Genomic DNA, 23969 nt, shown 5'->3' with positions numbered 1-23969 from the left:
CTCTTGTGCGACCTACGGAACATTTTTGTCTTTCATTTTGTTTTCTCGATCATTTTGGCTGTGTTAATGCCAAACGGCATATATTTTTGACAAAGGTGTGTATTTTTTGGGCAATTTTGTAATTTCAACCTCAGTTCCTATAATACACCGTGACGTGTTCACAATTGTTACACTCAGGACCTTAAGGACAAAAATGTCCCTATTGAAACCATTAAAACTGCAATATTTGATCCCAGTGCCTTATTAAAGCATAAAATCATGAATTTTATGATATTATGTTTTCTTTACAGAGCCTTGGCTTCAAAATTAAATGTTTTTATATTTCCACCAGATGGCGTAATTTTTCCTCATGTTTAGCCTATCGAGCAAATACATGCTCTTTTCCTATTTTCTGTTTGCTGTATTTTAGAGCACTGCAGGCAAATTGAAAAAATGGTGCACCTAAAATTGCGTGGTTGAGTTGGTATTGATGTCAGAGTGTGTGTGTGTGTGTGTGTGTGTGTGTGTAAAAACAACAACAATGGAATTATGTAAACAAATTGGCATTTAAAGGGTTAAAATCCTGAAAATGAATGAATATTTGGTAGTTATGATCAAGACTGATGTTGGTTAAAAAAATGGAAAATAATATGAATATATAAAATTTTATGGCAGGTTTTTTTACGTGGACGATTTTGTCCTCTTAGGTACTGAGTGTGTTTTTTGTTTTTTTTATCTGACACTGCACAAAAAATTATAATGCATCAAAATCAATGTTGTTGCTTATCATTGACATATCCCATACTGTGATAATAATAATAATGAAACAATTCCTCTAACATTGTGTTTTTTTTTTTTTCTCATAAAAAAACAACAGTGGCATTATAAAACAGTTAAAATCCTAAAAATTTATGAATATTTGGTAGAGGAAAAGTGGAAATAAATATTAATATAATTATGGCAGATTTTTGACGCAGACATTTTTGTCCTCTAAAGACCTTTGAGTATCTTTTTTGAAGTGACGCACAAGGGTTGAGGGAATTAGAGGGTTTAATATTTAATATTAGATGGGTAATATTCAAGATCCATTATGTTTGTTATCCTGTTTTAATGATTGTAAGTGGTGAATTCAATTTTTCCTTTTAGTTAAGTAAAGATAATAATTCAAATTTAAGGACACAGAGCAAATTTGTCTTTGGCTTTTCAGGAGAAAAAAGACATGCACTTCAGCCGTATGCTCTTTATGCTCAGTCGCACATAGGAAGTTATATTGTAATAGACACTCTTTACAACATACCAACTTATTCATCCTAACCCATTCTCACCTATTTTATTGCCATAACATATTTAATATTTATTTGTGTTATTATTATATTTTGTATATACCTTCAAAGAGTTTTAGATTCAGGTAACATGCTAAATGAACATATGGATGAACAAGACTCTGAAGAGGAGCTGGGCAGGATGGAATGTGAAAGGTAAGAGGGTTCACTTTATTTTCCAACTTTTTCCTGAACACAGAAGTGTTCCACGATTCAACTGTTTTTAATTTCCGGTCTCCATTGTTTTCACTCGCATCAGTGTATATTCTTAGCGGGTAATGTAATGAGTAAAGGTGCACTCAGTCATTTTTCCTCATTGAAAAAGTTTAACTCCAAAAGACATGAATTGCAATGTTGCAATATATGTTGTAAATCATGACTACTCACATTAAAATGAAGACTCCAGTCATATCAGTAACCTTATAATAGCTATTTTATTCTACATGGAGAGGGTCCACACATGGAGGCTGCCATGTTAGAATCACATGACCAGCTGAATACTACTCACTTAATCTGAGTAACCGTCCTGTTATTTGACACTTTCACTCAATGATTAAAGTAATCATGGCTGACTGTGAATACTACATTTCTACAATGGCATCTGAAACTGAAAACTATTGATTTTAAATGATGCTTCATCCAAGCTGGTAGGTGTCAGTGTAAGTCCAAGATGACACAAAGACAAAAGTTACTGAGTGCACCTTTAAGGTATTACATTTGTAAAAATTGTAAAAAAAACCATGCAAATACTTCACAGAGTACAGAAGGCCATTTTTCTTTTATAGACAGTGCCTCACCTGAGTGTGTAGATTACATAATCTGATGGATAGAGGTTAATTACGTTGATATCATTAATTATTCTGAATTATTATGATAGCCAACAAAGGCTCAAGCTTTAGCCTGAAATTCATTTTTACACCAAGTAACACTTAAATGGTTGTTGTTCTCCTTTCTGGGTCGCTCAATTTGGCAGTTTTTACTTGGTATCTCAAGACCAGAAATACAAAACAGGCAATTAGAATCATCATGATGCTGCCCAGTGGTTGGACAGGAAAACTGTGGATAGCTGGTAGTTCCATAATATCATTATGCCTAGCTCTTATGTAGATTAGGGAAATATGCTGTGCGAAAACATGTTGTTCAGACTATTTTCTTGACCACACTATCTTTATTATGCATAAAGCCACACAGCAACTCCAATATGACATTGCTTTGATAGGCCAATATAATTTTTCCAGGGAGACACATTTGCCATCAACCAACCCCCACATAACTATTGCCAGTAAGGTGCAAATTTAATAGATTTATTTTTTCCTCTATTCATCAGAGGTTGAGTCCTGGGAAAGCAACATCTCCAGCATCCTCCTGCACATCTCTTCAAAGTGACCGGTCAATGGATCGACCAATAGAATTTAAAGATGGAACTCATGCTATCCAGACAAATGAAAGGTATGAGTATTTAGAGTCTCTGGTGGGTTGTTCAGGTTACAGTTTACTAAATTGGGTACTTATTATTTGGCATATTTGTGGCTGTGTATTTTGTGACCACTGATTAATCTGCCACTGTTTGGCATTTTGAAATGATCAGCATTGGCTGGAAACTGGCCACTTGTACAAAAGTATCCTCTTGTGTTAGTTCCAAAATCCAAGACAGCGTTATCAATGGAGAATGTGTCTTTTTTATGATTTACCTGGCCACCTGTAATGTGTGTGTATGTGTGTGTGTGTGTGTGTGTGTGTATATATATATATATATATATATATATATATATATATATATATATATATATATAAATAATTGATTGTGCACACATCACTGCTTATGATGTGTGGTTTGCATGTATTTTATCTTGTGCAGTATTTTAAAATCAGTTCTTTCCTCCATTCAAAGATTTAGGCTGAATCAAGCAACATCTCCAGCACCCTCCTGCACATCTCTACGAAGTGACCAGTCAATGGATCGACCAATAGAGTTCAAAGCTGTAACTCATGGTATCCAGATGAACGAAAGGTACGCATGAGTATTTAGAGTATCTAGTGGCATATACAGCTGACAAGCTAGGTAGAAATATACTCCAAATAAAGAAAATACACAATGCCTCTGTTCCAAAGTCTAGAAAGCTGCCCACCAAGACAGCATTTTAAGGCACCATAGGCACCAATGCAAAGACTGTTCCAAAAGCTAGGCAGCAAAATGAAAGTCGAGAATAAGTTGAGAGAAATGCTGATTATAAATTAAACATACACAACCCCAATTCCGAAAAAGTTGGGACAGTTTGGAAAATGCTAATAAAAACCAAAAAGAGTGATTTGTAAATTCTTCTATCTTTTGCTATATTGAAAGTTCTACAACAGCATCATATTTGAGGTTTTACATTGTGAATTTAATAGTTTTTTGAAAATACACACTAATTTTAAATCAGAAGATTGCAACATGCTTTAAAAAAGGAGACTTGTGACTCTGCTGAACAAAATGTCTAGGGTTACATGTGTAACCCTTGTTCCCTGGAAAAAGCGGAACGAGATGCTGCGCTTTGCTAAGCGCTTTTGGGAACAATCCTGCATTGTGACCAGCTGTGAATATGTGTGTAACACGTCAATGAACATTGATCGGAATTTATAGCCGTGGCTGGTGAGATCATTGGATGCACCTGTGGCCAGGCTATAAATAGACGCGTCACCAGCGTGTCCTCAGATATCGTTTTCTGAAGAGCAGTCCTGGGACGTCCCAGTGCGGCAAAGAAGCGCAGCATCTCGTTTCGCTTTTTTCAGGGAACAAGGTTTACATATGTAACCCTAGATGTTCCCTTTACAAAAAGCTTCACTATGATGCTGCGCTTTGCTAAGCGCTTTTGGGAACGCAATACCCACGCCGCCGCACTGGGGCTGTCCGGACCCCTACGGTTGTGAAGTGTGCTCACAAGAACGCAAGAGGTCTCAGACATGAGCTTGAGATGTCGACTCAAGGACGTAAGAGCCCGAAGTAGCATAAACATCTAAACCATAAAATTTGACGAATGTGTGTGGAGAGGACCAGCCTGCCGCATCACAAAGTTGTTCAGACGTGAGCTTGAGATGTCGACTCAAGGACGTAAGAGCCCGGAGTAGCAAAAACATCTAACCCATAAAGTTCGATGAACGTGTGCGGAGAGGACCAGCCTGCTGCATCACGAACTTGTTAAGGCATGAGCCTGCCATAAAAACTGATGAATGTGAGCGGAGAGGACCAGCCTGCCGCGTCACAAACTTGTTCAGGCATGAGCTTGAGATGTCGACTCAAGGACGTAAGAGCCCGGAGTAGCATGAACATACAAACTATAAAATCTAATGAATGTGCGTGGAGAGGACCAGCCTGCCACATCACAAACCTTCTGCAGAGGGACCCCTTTAGCCAAGGCTTTAGAGGAGGCGACCCCTCTCGTAGAGTGAGCCCTGACACCTACTGGCGAAGCTTGACTGCGCGCCTCATAGGCCAGGGCAATAGCATCCCTCACCCAATGTGACATAGTCTGCTTGGTAGCGGCTGCCCCCCTGTTGCGGCCCCCATAGCAGACAAATAATTGCCCTGACTTACGCCACTGGCTAGTGCGGTGGACATAAGTCTGAAGGGCACGGACTGGGCAGAGTCTGTGTAGTCTTTCCTGCTCCGGTGTTAAAAATGGCGGGGAGCAGAAGGCTTCCAGAGTGACAGGATGTAGTGTCGAAAAAGGCACCTTAGGAAGATAGTCAGGATGAGGATGCAGAATAGCTTTGGCCATACCTGGGGCAAATTCTAAACAGGCCGGCAAAACAGACAGAGCCTGTAGATCCCCAATCCTCTTAAGAGAGGTAATCGCCATAAGAAAGACCATCTTGAGAGTCAGAAGTCTGTCAGACGCTGACTCTAGAGGTTCAAAGGGGGTCTAAACCACACCCTCCAGGACTATTGCTAAGTCCCATGAAGGAGTTCTGGTCCTAACAGGAGGCCTCAGTCGCATGGCTCTACGAATGAAGCGAGCAAGTAGAAGGTGCCTCCCCAAAGGCACCCGTCCATCAAGGTGTGGCAAGCCGAAATGGCGGCCACATAAACCTTGAGAGTAGCAGGGCATATGCCTGCTGACAGTTTTTCTTGCAGAAAGTCCAGAACTGAAACAATTTGGCAGTTAACTGGATCTGCACCATGTGAACTGCACCACTTTTCGAAGACACCCCATTTATTGGTGTAGATTCTTTTGGTAGAGGGAGCCCTAGCACTAAGAATGGTCTCGATAACCTCAGGTGACAGCCCTGTGTCCCTCAGTTGGTACCCTTCAGGGGCCAGACATGAAGTTTCCACAATTCGGGCCGGGGATGAAATATCTTCCCCTGCGCCTGAGACAGAAGGTCCATCCTGTCCGGAATCGCCCAAGGCGAGCCGTCGAGGAGAGATATTAGCTCCGAGAACCATACCCTGTTCGGCCAGTGCGGCGCTATCAGTAAGAGGCAAGACCCTTGCTGGCGAACTCTGGCCAAGACTCCCGGGAGCAGAGAAACCGGGGAAAAACGCATACTGACACATTCAGGGCCTTGTATGGGCCATCATGTCCAGACCTAGGGGGGGCTGAGTGACTCAAGTAGAAGTAGAGGAGACATTGCGCTGTTCATAGAGGCGAAGAGGTCCTCTTCTACCCTTTAAAATCTCACCCAGATTTGTTTCACTACCTAGGAGTTTCCACTCACCTGTTGGTATTTTCTGTCTGGACAGTAAATCTGCTCCCACATACGGGCATCCAGGGATATAAACTGCCCTGAGTGACAGGTGCTTGCCCTGGGCCCCAAGGAGAATCCGATGTGCCAGCACCTAGAGTGGGATCCAAGGTAAGAAACCGTGGTCTGAACCACATAGCAAGGGAACGTCCCCCCTAGGGGACTGGTCCTTGGATGAAATCCCCTGGCTTTTAGCCACAGCTGAAACAGTCTCATATGGAACAGGCCCAAAGAGATCACCGTGGACGCAGACGCCATGAGACCTAGTATTTGTTGATACTGGTGAACAGTGCAACCTTGACCTAGCCTGAGTTTGCTCAGGGTGTTCTGATTGGACGTGATACGAGCAGGAGACAACTGTGCCCGCATCGTGATCGAAGTCCATATAACCCCCAGATAGGTGATTCCCCGGGTGGGAGAGAGAACGCTCTTTGACGTTGAGTCTCAGACCCGGAGAAACCAGATGTGCTAAGACAATATCCCTGCGCTGAACTGCCAGTTCTTGGAGCTGCGCTAAGATCAGCCAGTCGTCTATGTAATTTAGAATGCGGATGCCCCAGAGTCGCGAAGGAGCCAGTGCTGCATCCATGCATTTCGTGAATGTACAGGGTGATAGGGCTAGGCCGAATGGAAGAACCGATACTAGAAGGCTTCGTCTCCGAAAGCGAACCTCAGGAACTTCCTGTGCTGTGGCAGAATTCCAATATGGAAATATGAATCCATGAGTTCGATCGTGATCAGCCAATCGTAATGTTGGATCTGAGACACGACCGTCTTGACAGTTAGCATCTTCAACTTGAACACCCTGACCGAGCGGTTCAAGCTTCAAAGATCTAAAATCTTCAAAGATCTAAAATCAAAATACCCCCGTGTCTCAGCACCCACGATAGTCGAGTATAAAGACGTCGAGGGTACGTGTACACAGAAGTATATGGGTTCCTCCATGAGTGAGAAAGCTCGTCATGGAGGTCATCAAAGAAAGGAAGGGACTAATATAGCGTTCCCTTTTTTTATTTTTTTTTATTATTATTAATATTTTGGCCACCAGACAGAAATCTGTCTTATAGTTTGGAGCGTTTTGGGGTGGGGGGTGGGGGGGGGGGTCTCTTGTTCGCATGGCCAGTCTAGCTGTAGTCTGGCCATAGCCCGAGTAACCACCTCGAGTAATTTCTCAGCCGCTTTATTATGTGTGAAATGTACAGAGGTTCAGCGCCCCCCTCGTGAAACGAAGAGGTGCCGAGGTGCGCTTCAGCTTACGAGAAGGATCAGCTGGATCTGGGGAGAGAGCGAGCAATAGGGACGGACCCGTCTCTCGGTCCTCAGCCAGATATTTGGGAGAGCCCCCGATGAAAGAGTGGGCGCTGACTTCCGGAAGTAAGCGAGGCGAGCGCGAAGCATTTCGCCCGAAAGTAGGTCGCAATGTGCGCACTCACCCTGCCCCAACGCGAGAGCAGCATTTTTTCCCCCAAACAAACTTTTCTATTTTTTATATATATATATATATAGAAATAGGGAAAGGAGAAAAGGTTCACTGCGCACTGCCTAACAAATTCTAAATCCTAGCAGAGGAAAGAAAGTTTCTGACAGGCTTGTGAGACACACAGCACAGTTTGCTCTGAAGAAAACGGATCTGACGACACGCTGGTGACGCGTCTATTTATAGCCTGGCCACAGGTGCATCTAATGATCTCACCAGCGGAGGCTATAAATTCCGGTCAATGTTCATTGACGTTACACACATATTCACAGCTGGTCACAATGCAGGATTGTTCCCAAAAGCGCTTAGCAAAGCGCAGCATCATAGTGAAGCTTTTTGTAAAGGGAACTGGGTGTTTTCAAACTGGGATGAGCATTTTTCAACTGTTTTACATGATTTTTCTTCTACAGTGAGATTCCCTACTTTCATTGGATAGCTGAAAAACATGCTTCCCGGTTTGAAAACGGCCCACAGATTAGGAAAAGTCCATTATATTTCTGCAGAGACCTATACTTCTAAAAAACAAAAGTTGGGACAGTTGTGTGTTTACCACTATGTGACCGCACCATTTCTTCAAATAACACTTATTAAGCATTTGGGCACTGAAGACTCAAGTTTTTAAGGTTTAGCAAGCAGAATTTTCATCCATTATGCAGGTCTTTAGCTGCGCAATAGTACAGGGCCTTCGTTGCATTAATTTATGCTTCATAATTGTGCCACACATTCTAAGATTAACCATTTTTTTATTGATTTTTATACATAACACAGAACAAAGAACAGTGTGTATATATATGTGTGTGTGTGTGTGTGTGTGTGTGTGTGTGTGTGTGTGTGTGTGTGTGTGTTTATGGAATCAACCATTATCCCCTTTTTAGCCCCCATTAAAGTTCTTAAAATCTTAAACTGAGTAAGGTGTACCCTTACATCACTTTTTTTTTTATTCTTTCCCATAACCTCTTAAGGGCTGTTAAGGCCAAGACTCTGAATCAACGAGGAATAATAAACTGATTCTTAATGACTCTTTCCAAAGGCTGTGAGCACTATACAAAGAGTGTCTGCAGCCTTAGGGGGCTGTGAACTACCTCCAAATATAATACAAAATAAATGGCACAAATGTAAGTACTTGAAAAATTTTGACCTCGAAATCACAAATTGCTGTTATATTTTCACATGATCTCAAAGCTCCATTTTCATCAAGTGTAGCAACTTTCCATCCATTCTTTCCAGCAAAAGGGGGACTTGTTAATGCTTAATTTGGGGTTCAGCCATGTACTTGAGGAAACATTTAGGTAAAATCAAAAATTTGAACATACTGGAAACGCCACACTGAATATAAGTGTGAAATAATAAGATGCATTTTTACTAGGGATGCACCGAAATTTCTGCCACCGAAAAGGGCATTTTTTGTTTTTGCCGAAAGAGAGAAAAAGGTTGAAAATATGAGCCGAAAATATATGCCTCCCCACCCCTCAGTGCTCAGGTTTTACTCTCGTTCGATTTAGCCATTATTATGGTGTTACCAAGCAAAGGCCGATGTCAGCTGCGTGGAAATATTTCAGTACCGAGGCTCCCTATACGCATACTACGCAGTCTGCGTATGTCACCAACCCCTTAGGGGGGTAGCCTTCTTACCTTAGGAGGGCACCAGAAAGTCCCGGGTGGACATTCGTTGTCATCTCTGCATACGCTTACATATTAAACATTAAAAAAAAATCATGGATGTTACATGTGTAGATAACAAAACATGAAAATCCCTGGTTACAAAATAATACTGGTTAATTCATGGGTTATACAGCATGGATTTATCAAGTTAAGCCTTATAGTTACCATTCTTAGTAGAATGAGATGAATCATAAAAAATTAAAGATTATATTTATCAATTATAGGTGATTGCACATCACTACACACATTTTAAAGAGGTCCATCAGTCTATAAACATTAATTTGTCAGGTACAAATGTTACCACAATTCAAAGTGATTTTCAGCATTATCTAGTAAAGTTAGATTAAGATGAAATGTCTTAGAGTTTGATGGTCCTTGTAACCTTACACAGAACAGCCTGGTTTACTCTGTGTGGGATCCAGCAGAGGGCCTCTAATTTATTACATGGAAACATTCCAAACTGAAAGGATGGGTTTTTCCTAGATCCAAATCATGTTGCTGGAATTCTTCTGCATATATAGTCTTACAACAGTATTACTTATAACTTGCCTTTTAAAGCAATAATTCAATTAGAAACGTGTTGTACTTAGAAAGAACATACAGAAACATAGCATGTAAAAATTGTTCACTTACAAAACATTTAATGCACTAAAGATTCCATACACACAGTGTGTAAAATTATTACACTTAAACATGCCATAAGAAATCACCACAGTGATATTAAACTAATTTACCATTGCAACCTTTACCATATAAACATAAACTTCAGTCAAAACATATCTCGTAGGCTTATGAGGGGCTAAATCTTCCTTTATTTTTCTCCTCATCTTCTTTCTTCTAGGCTTGTCTGCTTGCATGTTTATTACTTTGTATAGCTGTCGCTAATTTCTTTTCTGTCATCTTTTTTGGCTTTTCGCTCAACAGGTGTTTTCTTAATTAGTTCTGGGCAGAACACTAGCACCGCGGTGAATAGTTCCGCCTCCAAACTACTAATACTATAGGTACCAAAAAAATAGCAGGATAAACAGCTATAATTTAAACAACTGCCGATGGGAGGCAGTTACAGGAGTAATGTGTGCAGAATGCTTGGTGGTAGTGAGAACTCTAGCTGCAGAGATTTGGATGTATTGTAATTGGGCAATAGGTTTAGCTGGTAGGCCAGTATAGAGGCAGTTACAGTAGTTGAGATGTGATGATATGAAAGCATGAACTAGTGATTCTGCATCCTTCAAACTGAGAATGGGGCGAAGTCGTGCAATGTAACGGAAAAGCAGTTTTGGTGATGGTTCTAATGTGGGCTTCAAAAGTAAGAGCTGAAACGAAAGTGATTCCCAGATTCTTAATGTTTTAGAGGGTTTGGTCAGATTTCCATAAATATTGTCACAAATGTCAGTATTTCGTATAAGTGTTTGTATTTCATTAATGGGTCAAAATCAACTCTAAATAAATATCTAATTTGCTGGAAATAAAATGCATAAATACCTAATGCCTTACTTGGGCCATTTAAATGCACCAGGTTGGAAAGTTGTGGTAGGGCAATATGCTGTCAGACCAATTCACCCTGTATCCTGAAAATTTGGAAAAAGAAAGAATAATTCTATGGAGGCTAGGCATAGATCCTATAGGGTCAGATACAAATAATAATATATAATCTGGGTAGAGTAGAATTTATGCACCACACCTCCTACTATACCAGGAAAATTATCTTTTCTTATTGCAGCTGCTAATGGTTCCAGGGCAAGACAGAACAATAAAGGCAAGAGAGGACAGCCTTTCCGGGTTTCTCTACCAAGAGAAAACGAATCTGAATTTAATCCATTAGTTTGCACTGCTGCTAATGGTTGTTTATATAGTAACTTAATCCACCCAATAAAATTGTTCCAAAATCTGTAAATTTCCAAAACCTTAAAAGTAGGGATGCACCGAAATTTCGTCCGCCGAAAATTTTCGGCCGAAAATGGCACTTTCGGTTTTTGGCCGAAAGAGAAAAAAGGCCAAAAATATGAGCCGAAAATACCTCCTCGCCCCGCCCCTCAGTGCTCAGATTTCACTCTGGATCGATCTAGCCCTTATCACAGCGCTACCAAACAAAGGCCGATCATGTCAGCGGTGTGGAAATTCTTCAAAGTTTCTGATAAGGACATCAAATTTGCGATCTGCAGTGTTTATTCAGCAGAAATGTCAAGATATATATATATACAGAGTACAGCAAGAGATTCTACAGGAAAGTGTCACAACTAGCGCAGCTACAACACAACTTGAGGCGTATCTAGCGGAACTACGCCAGAAGCGACAATCCCCTTGACTACGGGCGCATAAACAAAGACCGCTTTCCTTTGCTTGCGCGGATTGCACGCAGGTATTTATCTGCCCAAGCACCAGCACAGAGAGTGAGAGACTGTTCAGTGCAGCATCTCATGTTCTTGATGAGCTTTCTGACAGGAGAGACTGTCAGAAATTTAGCAACTTTTGTTCTTGAAGAGAAACCTGTCGCTTGTACTTAAATAGAAAGCGGTCCAATATGATGTGAATAGCAATTACATTACACTTGTTCTTCACTTGAGGATACATCTGTCGTTTACAGGTGAGGTTGGATTTAGTTCAATTACTGCTGTTTTGCACTGTTGTTTTGCACAATAATTTTCACTTAAAGTGTACATATGTTTACATAAACAGAATAGAGCACTGATCTATATATATAATTATATATTATAGATATATATAGATCAGTGGAATAGAGGCCCTCTGCCATTCTGTGTTCTGCCTTTTGTTTTAATTAAAATTACTGTTGCATATTTAAACTTTTTGAAAGATGCTAGCTAAGTTCATTACTTGACTGTTGTTTTTCATATAATAGTTTTCTAAAACTTTACATTATTTGGATAATTGTTAATAAAATCTGTAAAATTAGATTTTTACAGAACTGAAAGAAGAAGAATATTTAATATAGTTTTAATATATTTTTTGTCCAATTTTGGTGTTACTTTCAATAAAAGTGTGATTTATTTTATTGGTTTGTAGTTTTTCAATTCAGATTCATTAAATTCATGAAATTAATGAAAAGTATAAAATTAATACAATTATACACAACATTTTTTTTTTTTTAAATAGGTAAAAGTTTCGGTTTTCGGCCAAGTGCATCCTGGATTTTCGGTTTCGGCCCAGAATTTTCATTTCGGTGCATCCCTACTTGAAAGAATAGTCCCATTCCACCATATCAAACACCTTCTCGGCCTCAAGTGAGATGGCAGCTATCAGGGACTGATCATTTGCTATATTTCTAAAACATCTATGTGACAGGGCGGAGGGTGGGGCCGGGTCGTGATTCTACACACCCGGTCCCTTATCAGGCTAATCAAGCCTCCAAGAGGGATAAAGGCCGACTGCGGATGGTGGTGCGACAGAGAGAGTGCGTTTACGGGCAGCTGCCTGACACCTTTGTGTGTTTGTCTTTTTGTTTCGTTTTTCATTAAACTATTAGTTATATTGTCAAGCCGGTTCTTGCCTCCTCCTTTCCATTAATACCTTTACAATCTAATATTATCAGAAGAACTACGGTCACGAATAAACCCCACTTGATCTATGTGTATTAGAGATGTAATTACTCTGTGTAATTGATTAGCCAGAATTGTAGACAATATTTTTTACATTTAACTGGATTAGCAAAATTGGACGATAACTTTTACATTCATTTGGGATTTATCTTTTTAAGAATGAGACTGATCAGGGCTTGTGTAATGGTTGGCAGTATTTCACCTTTCTTTAATGACTCTGTGTAAACTTCTTAAATAATTGGAGCCATTTCTGTGGTAGGGCTGCAACTAATGATTATTTTGATAATCTTTTAATATAACAATTATTGAAATGATTATTCAACTATTTGGCAATTATTGCAACAATTAATCATTAGCTCTTAAACGATTATTCAAGTTGTGCCCTGACTTAAAAGGTTGTATTAAACATGCTTCCTAACGATGAAGAGGTCAAAATCATCTTTTAAAAATATCTTCAAATTACATTCACTGAATTAAAGGGGGGAAAATACTTTTTATTACCACAGCTGAGTGTCTAAATGACATGATGTGATGGCCAGCAGTTAGTTGCGTTGCAATCATTAATTATTGAGTTGTTATGATAGAAACAAAGTCTCAAATTTAGCCTGACACAGTCCACTTTTTAGAGGATTTGACATCAACCATTTTTCTGATTGTTTTTTGAAGGTTGAGACAAAATGAAACAACATCTCCAGCACCCTCCTGCACATCTCTACGAAGTGACCAGTCAATGGATCGACCAATAGAGTTCAAAGAAAGAACACAGATTAACCAGATCAATAAAAGGTATATTGGTAAACATTTTAAGAGCTCAGTCCTTCGAATCAGTTTTGCAATTAAGACATTGTGTTAATTATAAATTAGGCAGTGTACACTGATTTATTTTTTAAATATCAGTAAGTGATGACCCCTCCCCCAGTTCTCTGTTATGCACCACTTATATCATAAAACATTATTTCATATGCAGCTGTATAAATAATATATATTGCCAGTAAAATGCAAATTGATGAGATGTGTATTTTCCCCCTCTATTTATCAAAGGTTGAGTCCTGGGAAAGCAACATCTCCAGCACCTTCCTGCACATCTCTTCAAAGTGACCAGTCAATGGATCGACCAATAGAGTTTAAAGCTGGAACTCATGGTATCCAGACAAATGAAAGGTATGAGTATTTAGAGTCTCTGGTGGGTTGTTCAGGTTACAGTTTACTAATTTGGGTGCTTATTATTTTGCATATTTGTGGCTGTGTATTTTGGGACTGCTGATTAATATGCCAGTGATTGGCATTTTGAAATGATCAGCATTGGCTGGAAACTGGCCACTTGTATTTTGAAATGATCAGCATTGGCTGGACACTGGCCACTTGTCCAAAAGCATCCTCTTGTGTAAGTTCCAAAATCCAAGACAGCGTTATCAATGGAGAATGTGGAAGAGGTACTTTTTTTATGATTTACTTGGCCACATTTAGCCAAAAAATCAAACAAACCCATGACTGTAATATATATAAACAAACATTAGATAATTAAATAAAGGGAATAAAGTACTTGCAAAGAGTTAGTAGTTGATTGTACTTATGATATGTGGTTTGCATGTCTTTAATCTTGCATAATATTTTAATATCAGTTTTTTCTTCCATTCAAAGGTTTAGGCTGAGCCAAGCAACATCTCCATCACCCTCCTGCACATCTCTACGAAGTGACCAGTCAATGGATCGACCAATAGAGTTTAAAGATGGTAACCAGCTTAACAAAAGGTATGAGTATCTGGTGGGATATTCAGCTTAATAGTTTGGGTGCTTATTATTTAGCATATTTGTAGCTGGGTAATTTGTGAAGGCTGATTAATATGTCAGTGTTTGGCATTTTTAAATGATCATCATTGGTTGATATTGCGCACTCGGGCGGATCTACTGAGGTGGCAAACGGTGGCAAATGCCACCCCATCTGCCACCCCACTATAAGTATACAAATGTATACAATATAAATGTAATATGTTGACATTGTGAAGGGGTTACAGCAGAAACCAATCATGTAGTTGCTGCTGCTGCACATATGCAGTTTTTGGGTACTTGTGGGCTTCGTTTTTATTAGCTTAATTCCTCAACAACAATATAGACAAATACTTGGAGAAAAAAGAGGTAAGAGAAAATGTTCTCAGTTTTATTCAAGTCTTCACTGAATGATTATTCGATATATTGCCTTCAGTTGAGACGTCCTCAGCTCATTCTGAAGTAGCTTTTGTCAGCTATGTGTTTAATCCTGATGAAACATCTCCAGTTCTTGAGTTGGAGTTTCTATTTCATCTGATCTTTGTATGTTTTGATTGGCGATCCAGCGCTGGAATGTGTTATTTTGAATTTTATGATAAATGTTCGTTGTTGCTGTTATCAGTGTTGTTTAGTGTCCGCAGTTTTCTTTGCAGCTCACGCTCCTTTCCGGGAAATAGAAAATCTAAATATGTTCCCCATTGTGATGCCCTTCTCGGCCGTATTGTTTGTGTGGAAGTAGAGTGTGTATTTTGTCTTTATCTCCCTCTCTCTTTATCGCTCTCAGGTGTGGGTGTAACCAGGTGAGCTGATTGTTAAATGGGAGTACCAGGGCACAGTGTGTTTCCTTCCTATGTAAAAGTTATGTATAAGGTATAAGCTATGTATAAGGTTGTCCATGGCTGGGTTCTGCGATGGGAGATGGGTGTTCGTGAGCTGTGCTAGCTTAGTCACCTATGCTGTCATGCATATTCCCACTGCTGGGGCGGAGAGTTTGTGGTTGTCGCTGTCTAAACTTCGGAGTTAGCTGTTTTATCAAATACAGAACGGTCAATAAATGTGTCTGTGTTCTGCTACTCTTGTCTCCCCGCATCTTTTATTGCATTTTATTTTTAAAGTGTAACACCCATCCACTGACATAAAGATGCAAACTTCCATTCATCCATCCATCTTCAACCGCTTGTCCGAAGTAGGTTTGCGGGGGCAGCAGCTCCAGCAGGGGGCCCCAAACTTTCCTATCCCGAGCCACATTAACCAGCTCTGACTGGGGAACCCCGGGGCATTCCAAGGCCAGTGTGGAGATGTAATCTCTCCACCTAGTCCTGGGTCTTCCCCGAGGCCTCCTCTCAGCTGGACGTGCCTGAAACACCTCCCTAGGGAGGTGCCGCGGGGGCATCCTTACCAGATGCCCAAACCACCTCAACTGGCTCCTTTCGACACAAATGAGCAGCGGCTCTACTCAGAGCTCCTCATGGATGACTGAGCTCCTCACCCTATCTCTAAGGGAGAAGCCCACCACCCTTCTGAGGAAACCCATCTCGGCCACTTGTACTCGCAACCTAGTTCTTTCGGTCATAACCCAGCCTTCGTGACCATAGGTGAGGGTAGGAAAGAAAATTGACCGGTAGATTGAGAGCTTTGCCTTCCGGCTCAACTCTCTTTTCATGACAACGGTGCAATAGAGCGTGTGCAATACCGCCCCCACTGATTCTCCGGCCAACCTCCCACTCCATTGTCCCCTCACTCGTGAACAAGACCCCGAGGTACTTGAACTCCTTCACTTGGGGCAATACCTCCTTCCCTACCCAGAATACGCACTCGATCAGTTTCCTGCTGAGAACCATGGCCTCAGATTTAGAGGTGCTAAACTTCATCCCATCCGCTTCACACTCGACTGCCAAGCGATCCAGTGAGAGCTGAAGGTTACGACTGATGATGACATGAAAACCACATCATCTGCAAAAAGCAGCGATGAGATCTCCAGCCCACCAATCCGCACCCCTTCCCGACCCCGACTACGCCTCGATATCCTGTCCATGAATATTACAAATAGGATTGGTGACAAAGCGCAGCCCTGGCGGAGACCAATCCCCACATGGAACGAACTCGACTTTGTGCCGAGAACACGGACATAGCTCTCGTTTTGGATGTACAGGGATTGGATCGCCCTAAGAAGGGACCCTCTCACCTTGTACTCCTGCAGCACCTCCCTCAGTATCTCCTGGGGACTCCAGATCCACAAAACACACGTAGACTGGATGGGCATACTCCCAGGCACCCTCCAGGATCCTTGCGAGTGTAAAGATCTTGTCCGTCTTTCCATGACCAGGACGGAACTCGCATTGTTCCTCTTCAATCCGAGGTTTGAAAATCAGCCAAACCCTCCTCTCCAGCACCTTGGAGTAAGCTTTACCAGGGAGACTGAGTAGTGTACCCCTGTAGTTGGCATACACTCTCTGGTCCCCCATTTTGAAGAGTGGAACCACCACCCCGTTCTGCCACTCCTTGGGCACTATCCCGGACTTCCACGCAGTGTTGAAGAGGCGTGTCATCCATGACACCCCCTCCACATCCAGAGCTTTCAGCATTTCTGTTCGGATCTCATCAATCCCTGGGACTTTGCAACTGCAGAGTTGTTTGGCTACCTCTGTGACCTCCCCAAGGGAAATTGAATCTGATCCCCCATCAGCCTCCTGCTCTGCCTCTAGCATAGAGGGCGTATTGGGATTTAGGAGTTCTTCAAAGTGTTCCTTCCACCGCCCAAAGAGGCAAACTTGTTTTATTAAAATGAAAAGATATATTTGGGTAAATTCCAAACCTAAACCTCTAAAAACCAGTTGCAAAAAGTAACCACTAGACCAATCAGTCATGTTCTTGATTAAATTGCTGATCTATGTGGTCATCTACTGACTAAATCCCAAGACTGATAGAAGCAGATGAAGAGATGAAATTACATATTATGTGCATTTTACATATTAAAATGACTGTTCATCAAAATAGGTGATTTAAAATAATCTTTTATTGTGCATAAAATAATTAGTATTTAAAAGAGTTTTGCAGCACTGCCACGTAAAGGTAGTAAAGGTAGTGCCCAGGAACCCGAATGTCTCCCCTGCTGCCACAGTGCTGTTAGAATGGTGACGGGGGTCAATGTTGGGGTGCTCCTCCTAAACTCCACAATCATCTCCACCGTTTTGAGCATGTTCAGCTCCAGGTTGTTTTGACAACACCAGTTAGCCAGCCATTCAACCTCCTTTCTGTGTACAGACTCATCGTCATTTTGGATGAGGCCGATGACAGTAGTATCATCTGCAAACTTCAGGAGCTTGACTTCCTTGGCTGTACAGTCATTGTTGTAGAGGGAGAAGAGTAGTGGGGAGAGCACACAACCCTGGGGGGACACCAGTGCTGATTGTACATGTGCTGGAAGTGAATTTCCCCTGTCTCACTAGCTGCTGCCTGTCTGTTATAAAGCTGGTGATTCACTGACAAATAGGCATGGGAACAGAGAGTTGGTGTAATGTGTTCTTGAGTATAGCTGGGATGATGGTGTTGAAAGCCGAACTGAAGTCCACAAAAAGGATCCTTTCATATGTCCCTGGTCTATCCAGATGTTGCAGGATATGATGCAATCCTATATTGACTGCATCATCCATAGACCTGTTTGCTTGATAAGCAAATTGAAGGGGATCTAGAAAGGGTCCAGTGATGTCCTTCAGGTGGGCCAACACCAGTCTCTCAAATTATTTCATGACCACAGACGTATGAGTGACTGGTCTGTAGTCATTAAGTCCTGTGATTTTGGGTTTCTTTGGGACAGGAATGATGATTTGAGTGTTTGAAGCAGCATGGGACTTCACACTGCTCCAGTGATCTATTTAAGATCAGTGTGAAGATGGGGGCCAGCTGGTTAGCACAGGATTTTAGACAAGCGGGTGAAACACCATCTGGTCCCTATGCTTAACTTGTCTTTTGTTTTCGGAAAACACGGCATACCTGTTCTTCACAGATCTTAAGTGCAGGTTGAGTAGCAGGAGGGGGGTCAGTGAAGGTCAGAGCGGGTGTGGGGTGTGAGATTGGGCCTTTCAAATCAACAGTAGAACACATTCAGGTCACCAGCCAGTTGTTGGTCCACTACTTTGTTGGAGGCAGGAGTCCTGTAGTTAGTAAGTTGTTTCAGGCCACTCCACACTGATGCAGGGTTGTTAGCTGAAAACATGTTTTTCAGCTTATCAGAATAGCTTATTTTGGTCATAATTTTGCAGTTGAATAATTACGTGATTGTAAATTGTGCCTTGATTGTAAAAAAAAAAAAATTATAATATTTGTATTTAGACCCCCAGTGAGCAAGCCTAATTTGACTGTCATATACAGTACATACACAAACATTAGATATTTAAATAAAGGGAACACATAACTTGCAAATAGTTAATTGTCCCTATGATGTGTGGTTTGCATATCTTTAATCTTGCACAGTATTTTAATATCAGTTCTTTCTTCCATTCAAAGATTTATGCTGAGACAAGCAATATCTCCAGCACCTACCTGCACATCTCTACAAAGTGACCAGTCAATGGATCGACCAATAGAGTTCAAAGATGTAACTCATGGTATCCAGATGAACGAAAGGTATGAGTATTTAGAATCTAAAAAAATCTGTTGTGGCATATACTGACAAACTAGGTAGAAATATTCTCAAATAAAGAAAAAACACAATGGCTCTGTTCCAAAATCTAGAAAGCTGCCCTCCAAGACAGCATTTTAAGGCATCATAGGCACCAATGCAAAGGCTGTTCTTAAAGCTAAGCTGCAAGTTGAGAGAAATGCTGATTATAAATAAACCATATACAAATCCAATTCTGAAAAAGTTGGGACAGTATGGAACATTAAAATAAATTAAAGTGATTTGTAAATTTGAGTGGTGGTGGCGTAGTGGCTAAAAGCACAGGGCTGTTAATCAGAAGGTCGCTGGTTCGAACCCCACGGCCACCACCATTGTGCCCTTGAGCAAGGCACTTAACTCCAGGTTGCTCCGGGGGGATTGTCTCTGTAATAAGTGCACCGTAAGTCACTTTGGATAAAAGCGTCTGCCAAATGCATAAATGTAAATGTAAATTATTTCACCGTGTGCTATATTGAAAGCTCTACAACAACATAATATTTGAGATTTTAAGTTCTAAATTAAATTATTATTATTTTTTTAAATCAGAAGATTGCAACATGCTTTAAAAAAGGAGACTTGTGACTCTGCAGAACATAAATGGGCGTTTTCCAAACACTGGGCATTTTCAAACCGGGATGGGCATTTTTCAACCACTTTACACAATTTGTCTACTACACTGATATTCCCTACATTCATTGGATAGTTCAGAAATGACCATCCTGGTTTAGAAATACCCACTGATTTCTATATCAGGGAGCTGAAAACGCTCATCCCACAGATTGGGAAAAGCCCGTTATTGTTCCGCAGAGACCTATGCTTCTAAAAAAGTCGGGACAGTTGAGTGTTTACCACTATGTAACGGCACCATTTCTTCAAATAACACTTAAGCATTTTGGGCACTGAAGACACAAGTTTACAAAGCAGAATTTTCATAAATGATGCAGGTCTCACAATAGTACAGGGATTTCATTGCCATATTTTGATCTTCATAATTGTGCCACACATTCTCAGATTAACAGTTTTTTTTATTTTTATTGATTCTTATACATAACACAGAACAAAGCACTATATATATATATATATATATATATATATATATATATATATATATATATATATATATATATATATATCTGGAATCAACCATTATCCTTTTAATCCCCATTAATTCCTTATCCCTCTTCCAATTCCCAACCCCACCCTAAACCTCAACAGATATCCCTGTGGTCAAAAGCCCTTGGCGGATGGAACGCCCTGCCACATTCTCTGGGAACTTGATTAGCCTGATAAGGGACCGGGTGTGTATGATCACGACCCGGCCCCGCCCTCCGCCCTGTCACAGTATTATTTCTTAACCATACACGTCTAATCTGCTTATGTGACATCTTTTCAAATGCTGCCATCCTGCCCTATTTGGTGAACCATTCTTGAAATTAGAGAGCGCCTTTTACATTTATGCATTTGGCAGACGCTTTTATCCAAAGCGACTTACAGTGCATTTATTACAGGGAAAATCCCCCCGGAGCAACCAAATACCATGAAAATTATCTTTTCTTATTGCAGCTGCTAATGGTTCCAGGGCAAGACAGAAAAATAAAGGCAAGAGAGGACAGCCTTTCCGGGTTCCCCTACCAAGAGAAAACAAATCTGAAATTAATCCATTAGTTTGCACTGCCGCTAATGGTTGTTTATAAAGTAACTTCATCTACCCAATAAGATTGTCCTCAAATCTGTAAATTTCCAAATTCTTAAAAAAAAATAGTCCCAGTCCACCATATCAAACACCTTCTCGACCTCAAGTGAGATGGCAGCTATCGGGGTCTGATCATTTGCTACTGACCACATAATATTTATAAAACATCTATTATTATCAGAAGAACTATGACCACAGGTAAACCCCACTTGATCTTTATGTATAATAAATGTAATTACTCTGTTTAACTGATTAGCCAGAAAACATCTTTTCAGAATCATCTTTTAAAAATACCTTAATGACATTCACTGAATTAATGGGAAAAAAATACTTTTTCATGTCTAGATGACATAATGCAATGGCCAGAGGTTAGTTATGTTGATATAATTAATTGTTCAATGAGTTATGTCAAGTTTAGCCTGAAATTAATTTTTACTTAAAGTAACACTTTAAGGGTAATGGTTGTTGTTCTCCTCTGGGTCGCTCGATTTGGCAGTTTTTACTTGATGTCTCGAGACCAGAAATACAAAACAGGCAATTAGAATCATCATGGCGCCACCCAGTGTTTGGACAGGAAAACTGTGGATAGCTGGTAGTTCCATACCATTTTTATGCCTAGCTCTTATGCTGATTAGGGAAATGTGTGTCAAATTTAATTTTTTTAAATTATGGGAGTCCATCATTGGGCAAAGGTGATGCAGACTGAGATCAGTGAGGCGCTTTGCAGTTATACCGGCCGGTAATTTCAGTGAGGTCTATCCTAAGTCTAAGGTTCAGGCAATGGCAAATGAAGTATCCCATGTCTTGTGGTTGGAGTTGGCATCAGTTCATCCTTTGAGGTCCATCATAATAGACTGAAGTGACGTATGGCTTGCACATGCTCAGTCATCACTCAGAGATTCAGTGGAGTCCGATACCATGTGGGAATGGAGCTGGATCGGCTAGTTCTGGTGACCTCAGGATAGAAACAAATAGAATAATATTAGCGTAGATGCCATTCAATTTTAATAATAGAGTTATAGATCGTGATGGATGTTTCTGGTTCCAGCTGACCTAACCAAAGCAGCCTAATTGTGTGGTGAAGTATAAATTTGGTTTATGCCTGGCTAAATAGATGAGTCTTTAGTCTAGTCCTCCTTTTGTGGATTTTGATATTCTAGCATCTAGTAACACGCCAGAGTTTTGGGATCGCAATGAACGTGATGGAATATAGCGTGGTAGAATGTCATTAAGTACTGCGTAGCTAGACCATTTAAAGCTTTGTACGTAGTTAACAGAATTTTAAAATTAATACAAAATTGAACAGGTAGCCAATGTAACGATGATAAAATGGGGCTAATATGATCATATTTCTCGGTTCTCGTTAGCTCTCTGGCTGCTGCAGTTTGAACCAATTGAAGTTTATATACTGAATAATGCATTGCAATAATCTAGTATTGAGGTCATGAATGCATTCATTTTTCGGCATTGGCAACAGAGCGCATGTGTCGTAAGCAATATTTCTTATGTGGATGTATGCTGTTCTACAAACATTGGAAATTTGATTTTCAAATTACATATTGGTATCAAATATTTTCACCCAAGTTCTTTGTAACAGTACATCCATCAAGAGTCAAATGATATTTTAGCTGCTTATTTTTAGAGGTTTTTGGTCCAATATCTAGTAACCCTGTTTTGTTGGAATTGAGTAGAAGGACATTTCTGGACATCCAATCTTTGATGTCATTGATATTTACTGCTAATTTGGAGAATTGTGAAATTTTTTCGGGTTTCGAAGAAATATAAAATTGTGTATCGTCGGCATAGCAGTGGAAACTTATTCCATGATTCCTGATAATATCTTCAAGGGGATGCATATATAAGGAGAAAAGTAGAGGCCCTAAAACCGATCCCTGTGGCACTCCATACTTTTGTTTGATTTGACAATTCCTCGTTTACATAGACAAAGTGGTAGCAGTCTGCTATATATGACCTAAACCATGCTAATGCAAGTCCACAAATCCTAACACAATTCTCTGGCCTATTCAAGAGAATATCGTGATCTATCGTGTCAAAGGCAGCACTATGATCTAAAAGCACTAGAAGAGAAATGCAGCCACGATCAGATGATAAGAGCAAGTCATTACTAACTCTGATAAGTGAAGTCTCTGTACTGTGGTGTAGCCTAATTCCTGATTGAAACTGTTCATATATACTATTTCTCTGTAGAAATGAACATAACTGGGAAGACACAGCCTTTTCTAGTATTTTTTACATAAACGGGAGATTTCAAATTGGTCTATAATTAGCCAATTCTTCAGGATCAAGATAAGATAAGTGGTTTGATAACTGCCATTTTAAAGTTTCTTGGGAAACGTCCTAAGGATAGCAAGGAGTTAATATTAAGAAGAGGTTCTGAGATTACAGGGAATACCTCTTAAGAGCTTAGTTGGTATTGGATCTAACATACATGTTGGGGATTTTGATGTTTTGTTAAGTTTTATTAGCTCTTCATCACCTATGGCAGTGGAGGATTGAAGTTGCACGTGAGGAAAATTATGAGACCCTGTTTTCTGAGAAACAGTTGATTGCCTAATTGTAATTTTGTTTTATATAAAAAAATGTCTAAATGGTTTTAGTGAGAGGTTTGTGTTTGGTAGTTCGGGGAACAGACACAGCCTCTATATGATATCTAGGTGATACAGTCTCTATATGTTGTAGTTTATGTGACCTGTGTGATGTTTCAAGGCAGCTAGCAGATGTTCGTGTGTGTGTGTACTTATACTTTGAAAGAGAAAATAGGTCGATCAGACTTATTTTCATTATATTTATTATGCATATAGCCACACAGCTACAATATTTCATTGCTTTGATAGGACAATATTTGTTTCCAGGGTGACACAGTCCATTTTGTACTGCATTTGTCATCAACAATTTTTCTGGTTCTTTTTTGAAGGTTGAGACAAGGTGACGCAACATCTCCAGCACCCTCCTGCACATCTCTACGAAGTGACCAGTCAATGGACCGACCAATAGAGTTCAAAGAAAGAACACAGATTAACCTCAATAAAAGGTACATTGGAAAGCATTTTAAGAGCTCAGTCCTTTGAATCAGTTTTGCAATTAATTATTTTTGTTATAATTTAGGCTG

General features: G+C 40.2%; 1 protein-coding gene across 1 annotated transcript in view; it reads left to right on the top strand.

Moving 5' to 3' along the window:
- LOC127631710 (uncharacterized) overlaps positions 1-23969 on the top strand; it is a 37932-nt gene that overhangs the window by 493 nt on the left and 13470 nt on the right. The window contains exons 2-9 of the mRNA XM_052109962.1: positions 1374-1457; positions 2629-2750; positions 3193-3312; positions 13386-13505; positions 13761-13880; positions 14361-14471; positions 18993-19112; positions 23775-23891. Coding sequence (XP_051965922.1) covers positions 2695-2750; positions 3193-3312; positions 13386-13505; positions 13761-13880; positions 14361-14471; positions 18993-19112; positions 23775-23891 — 764 coding nt within the window. The 5' untranslated portion in view covers positions 1374-1457; positions 2629-2694. The remainder of the gene's footprint in view (positions 1-1373; positions 1458-2628; positions 2751-3192; positions 3313-13385; positions 13506-13760; positions 13881-14360; positions 14472-18992; positions 19113-23774; positions 23892-23969) is intronic.

Source organism: Xyrauchen texanus, chromosome 38, assembly GCF_025860055.1.
Source record: "Xyrauchen texanus isolate HMW12.3.18 chromosome 38, RBS_HiC_50CHRs, whole genome shotgun sequence".
Lineage (NCBI taxonomy): Eukaryota > Metazoa > Chordata > Actinopteri > Cypriniformes > Catostomidae > Xyrauchen > Xyrauchen texanus.
The sequence above is the reverse complement of the archived record's forward strand: the minus strand, read 5'-3'. Positions and strand labels throughout refer to the sequence as shown.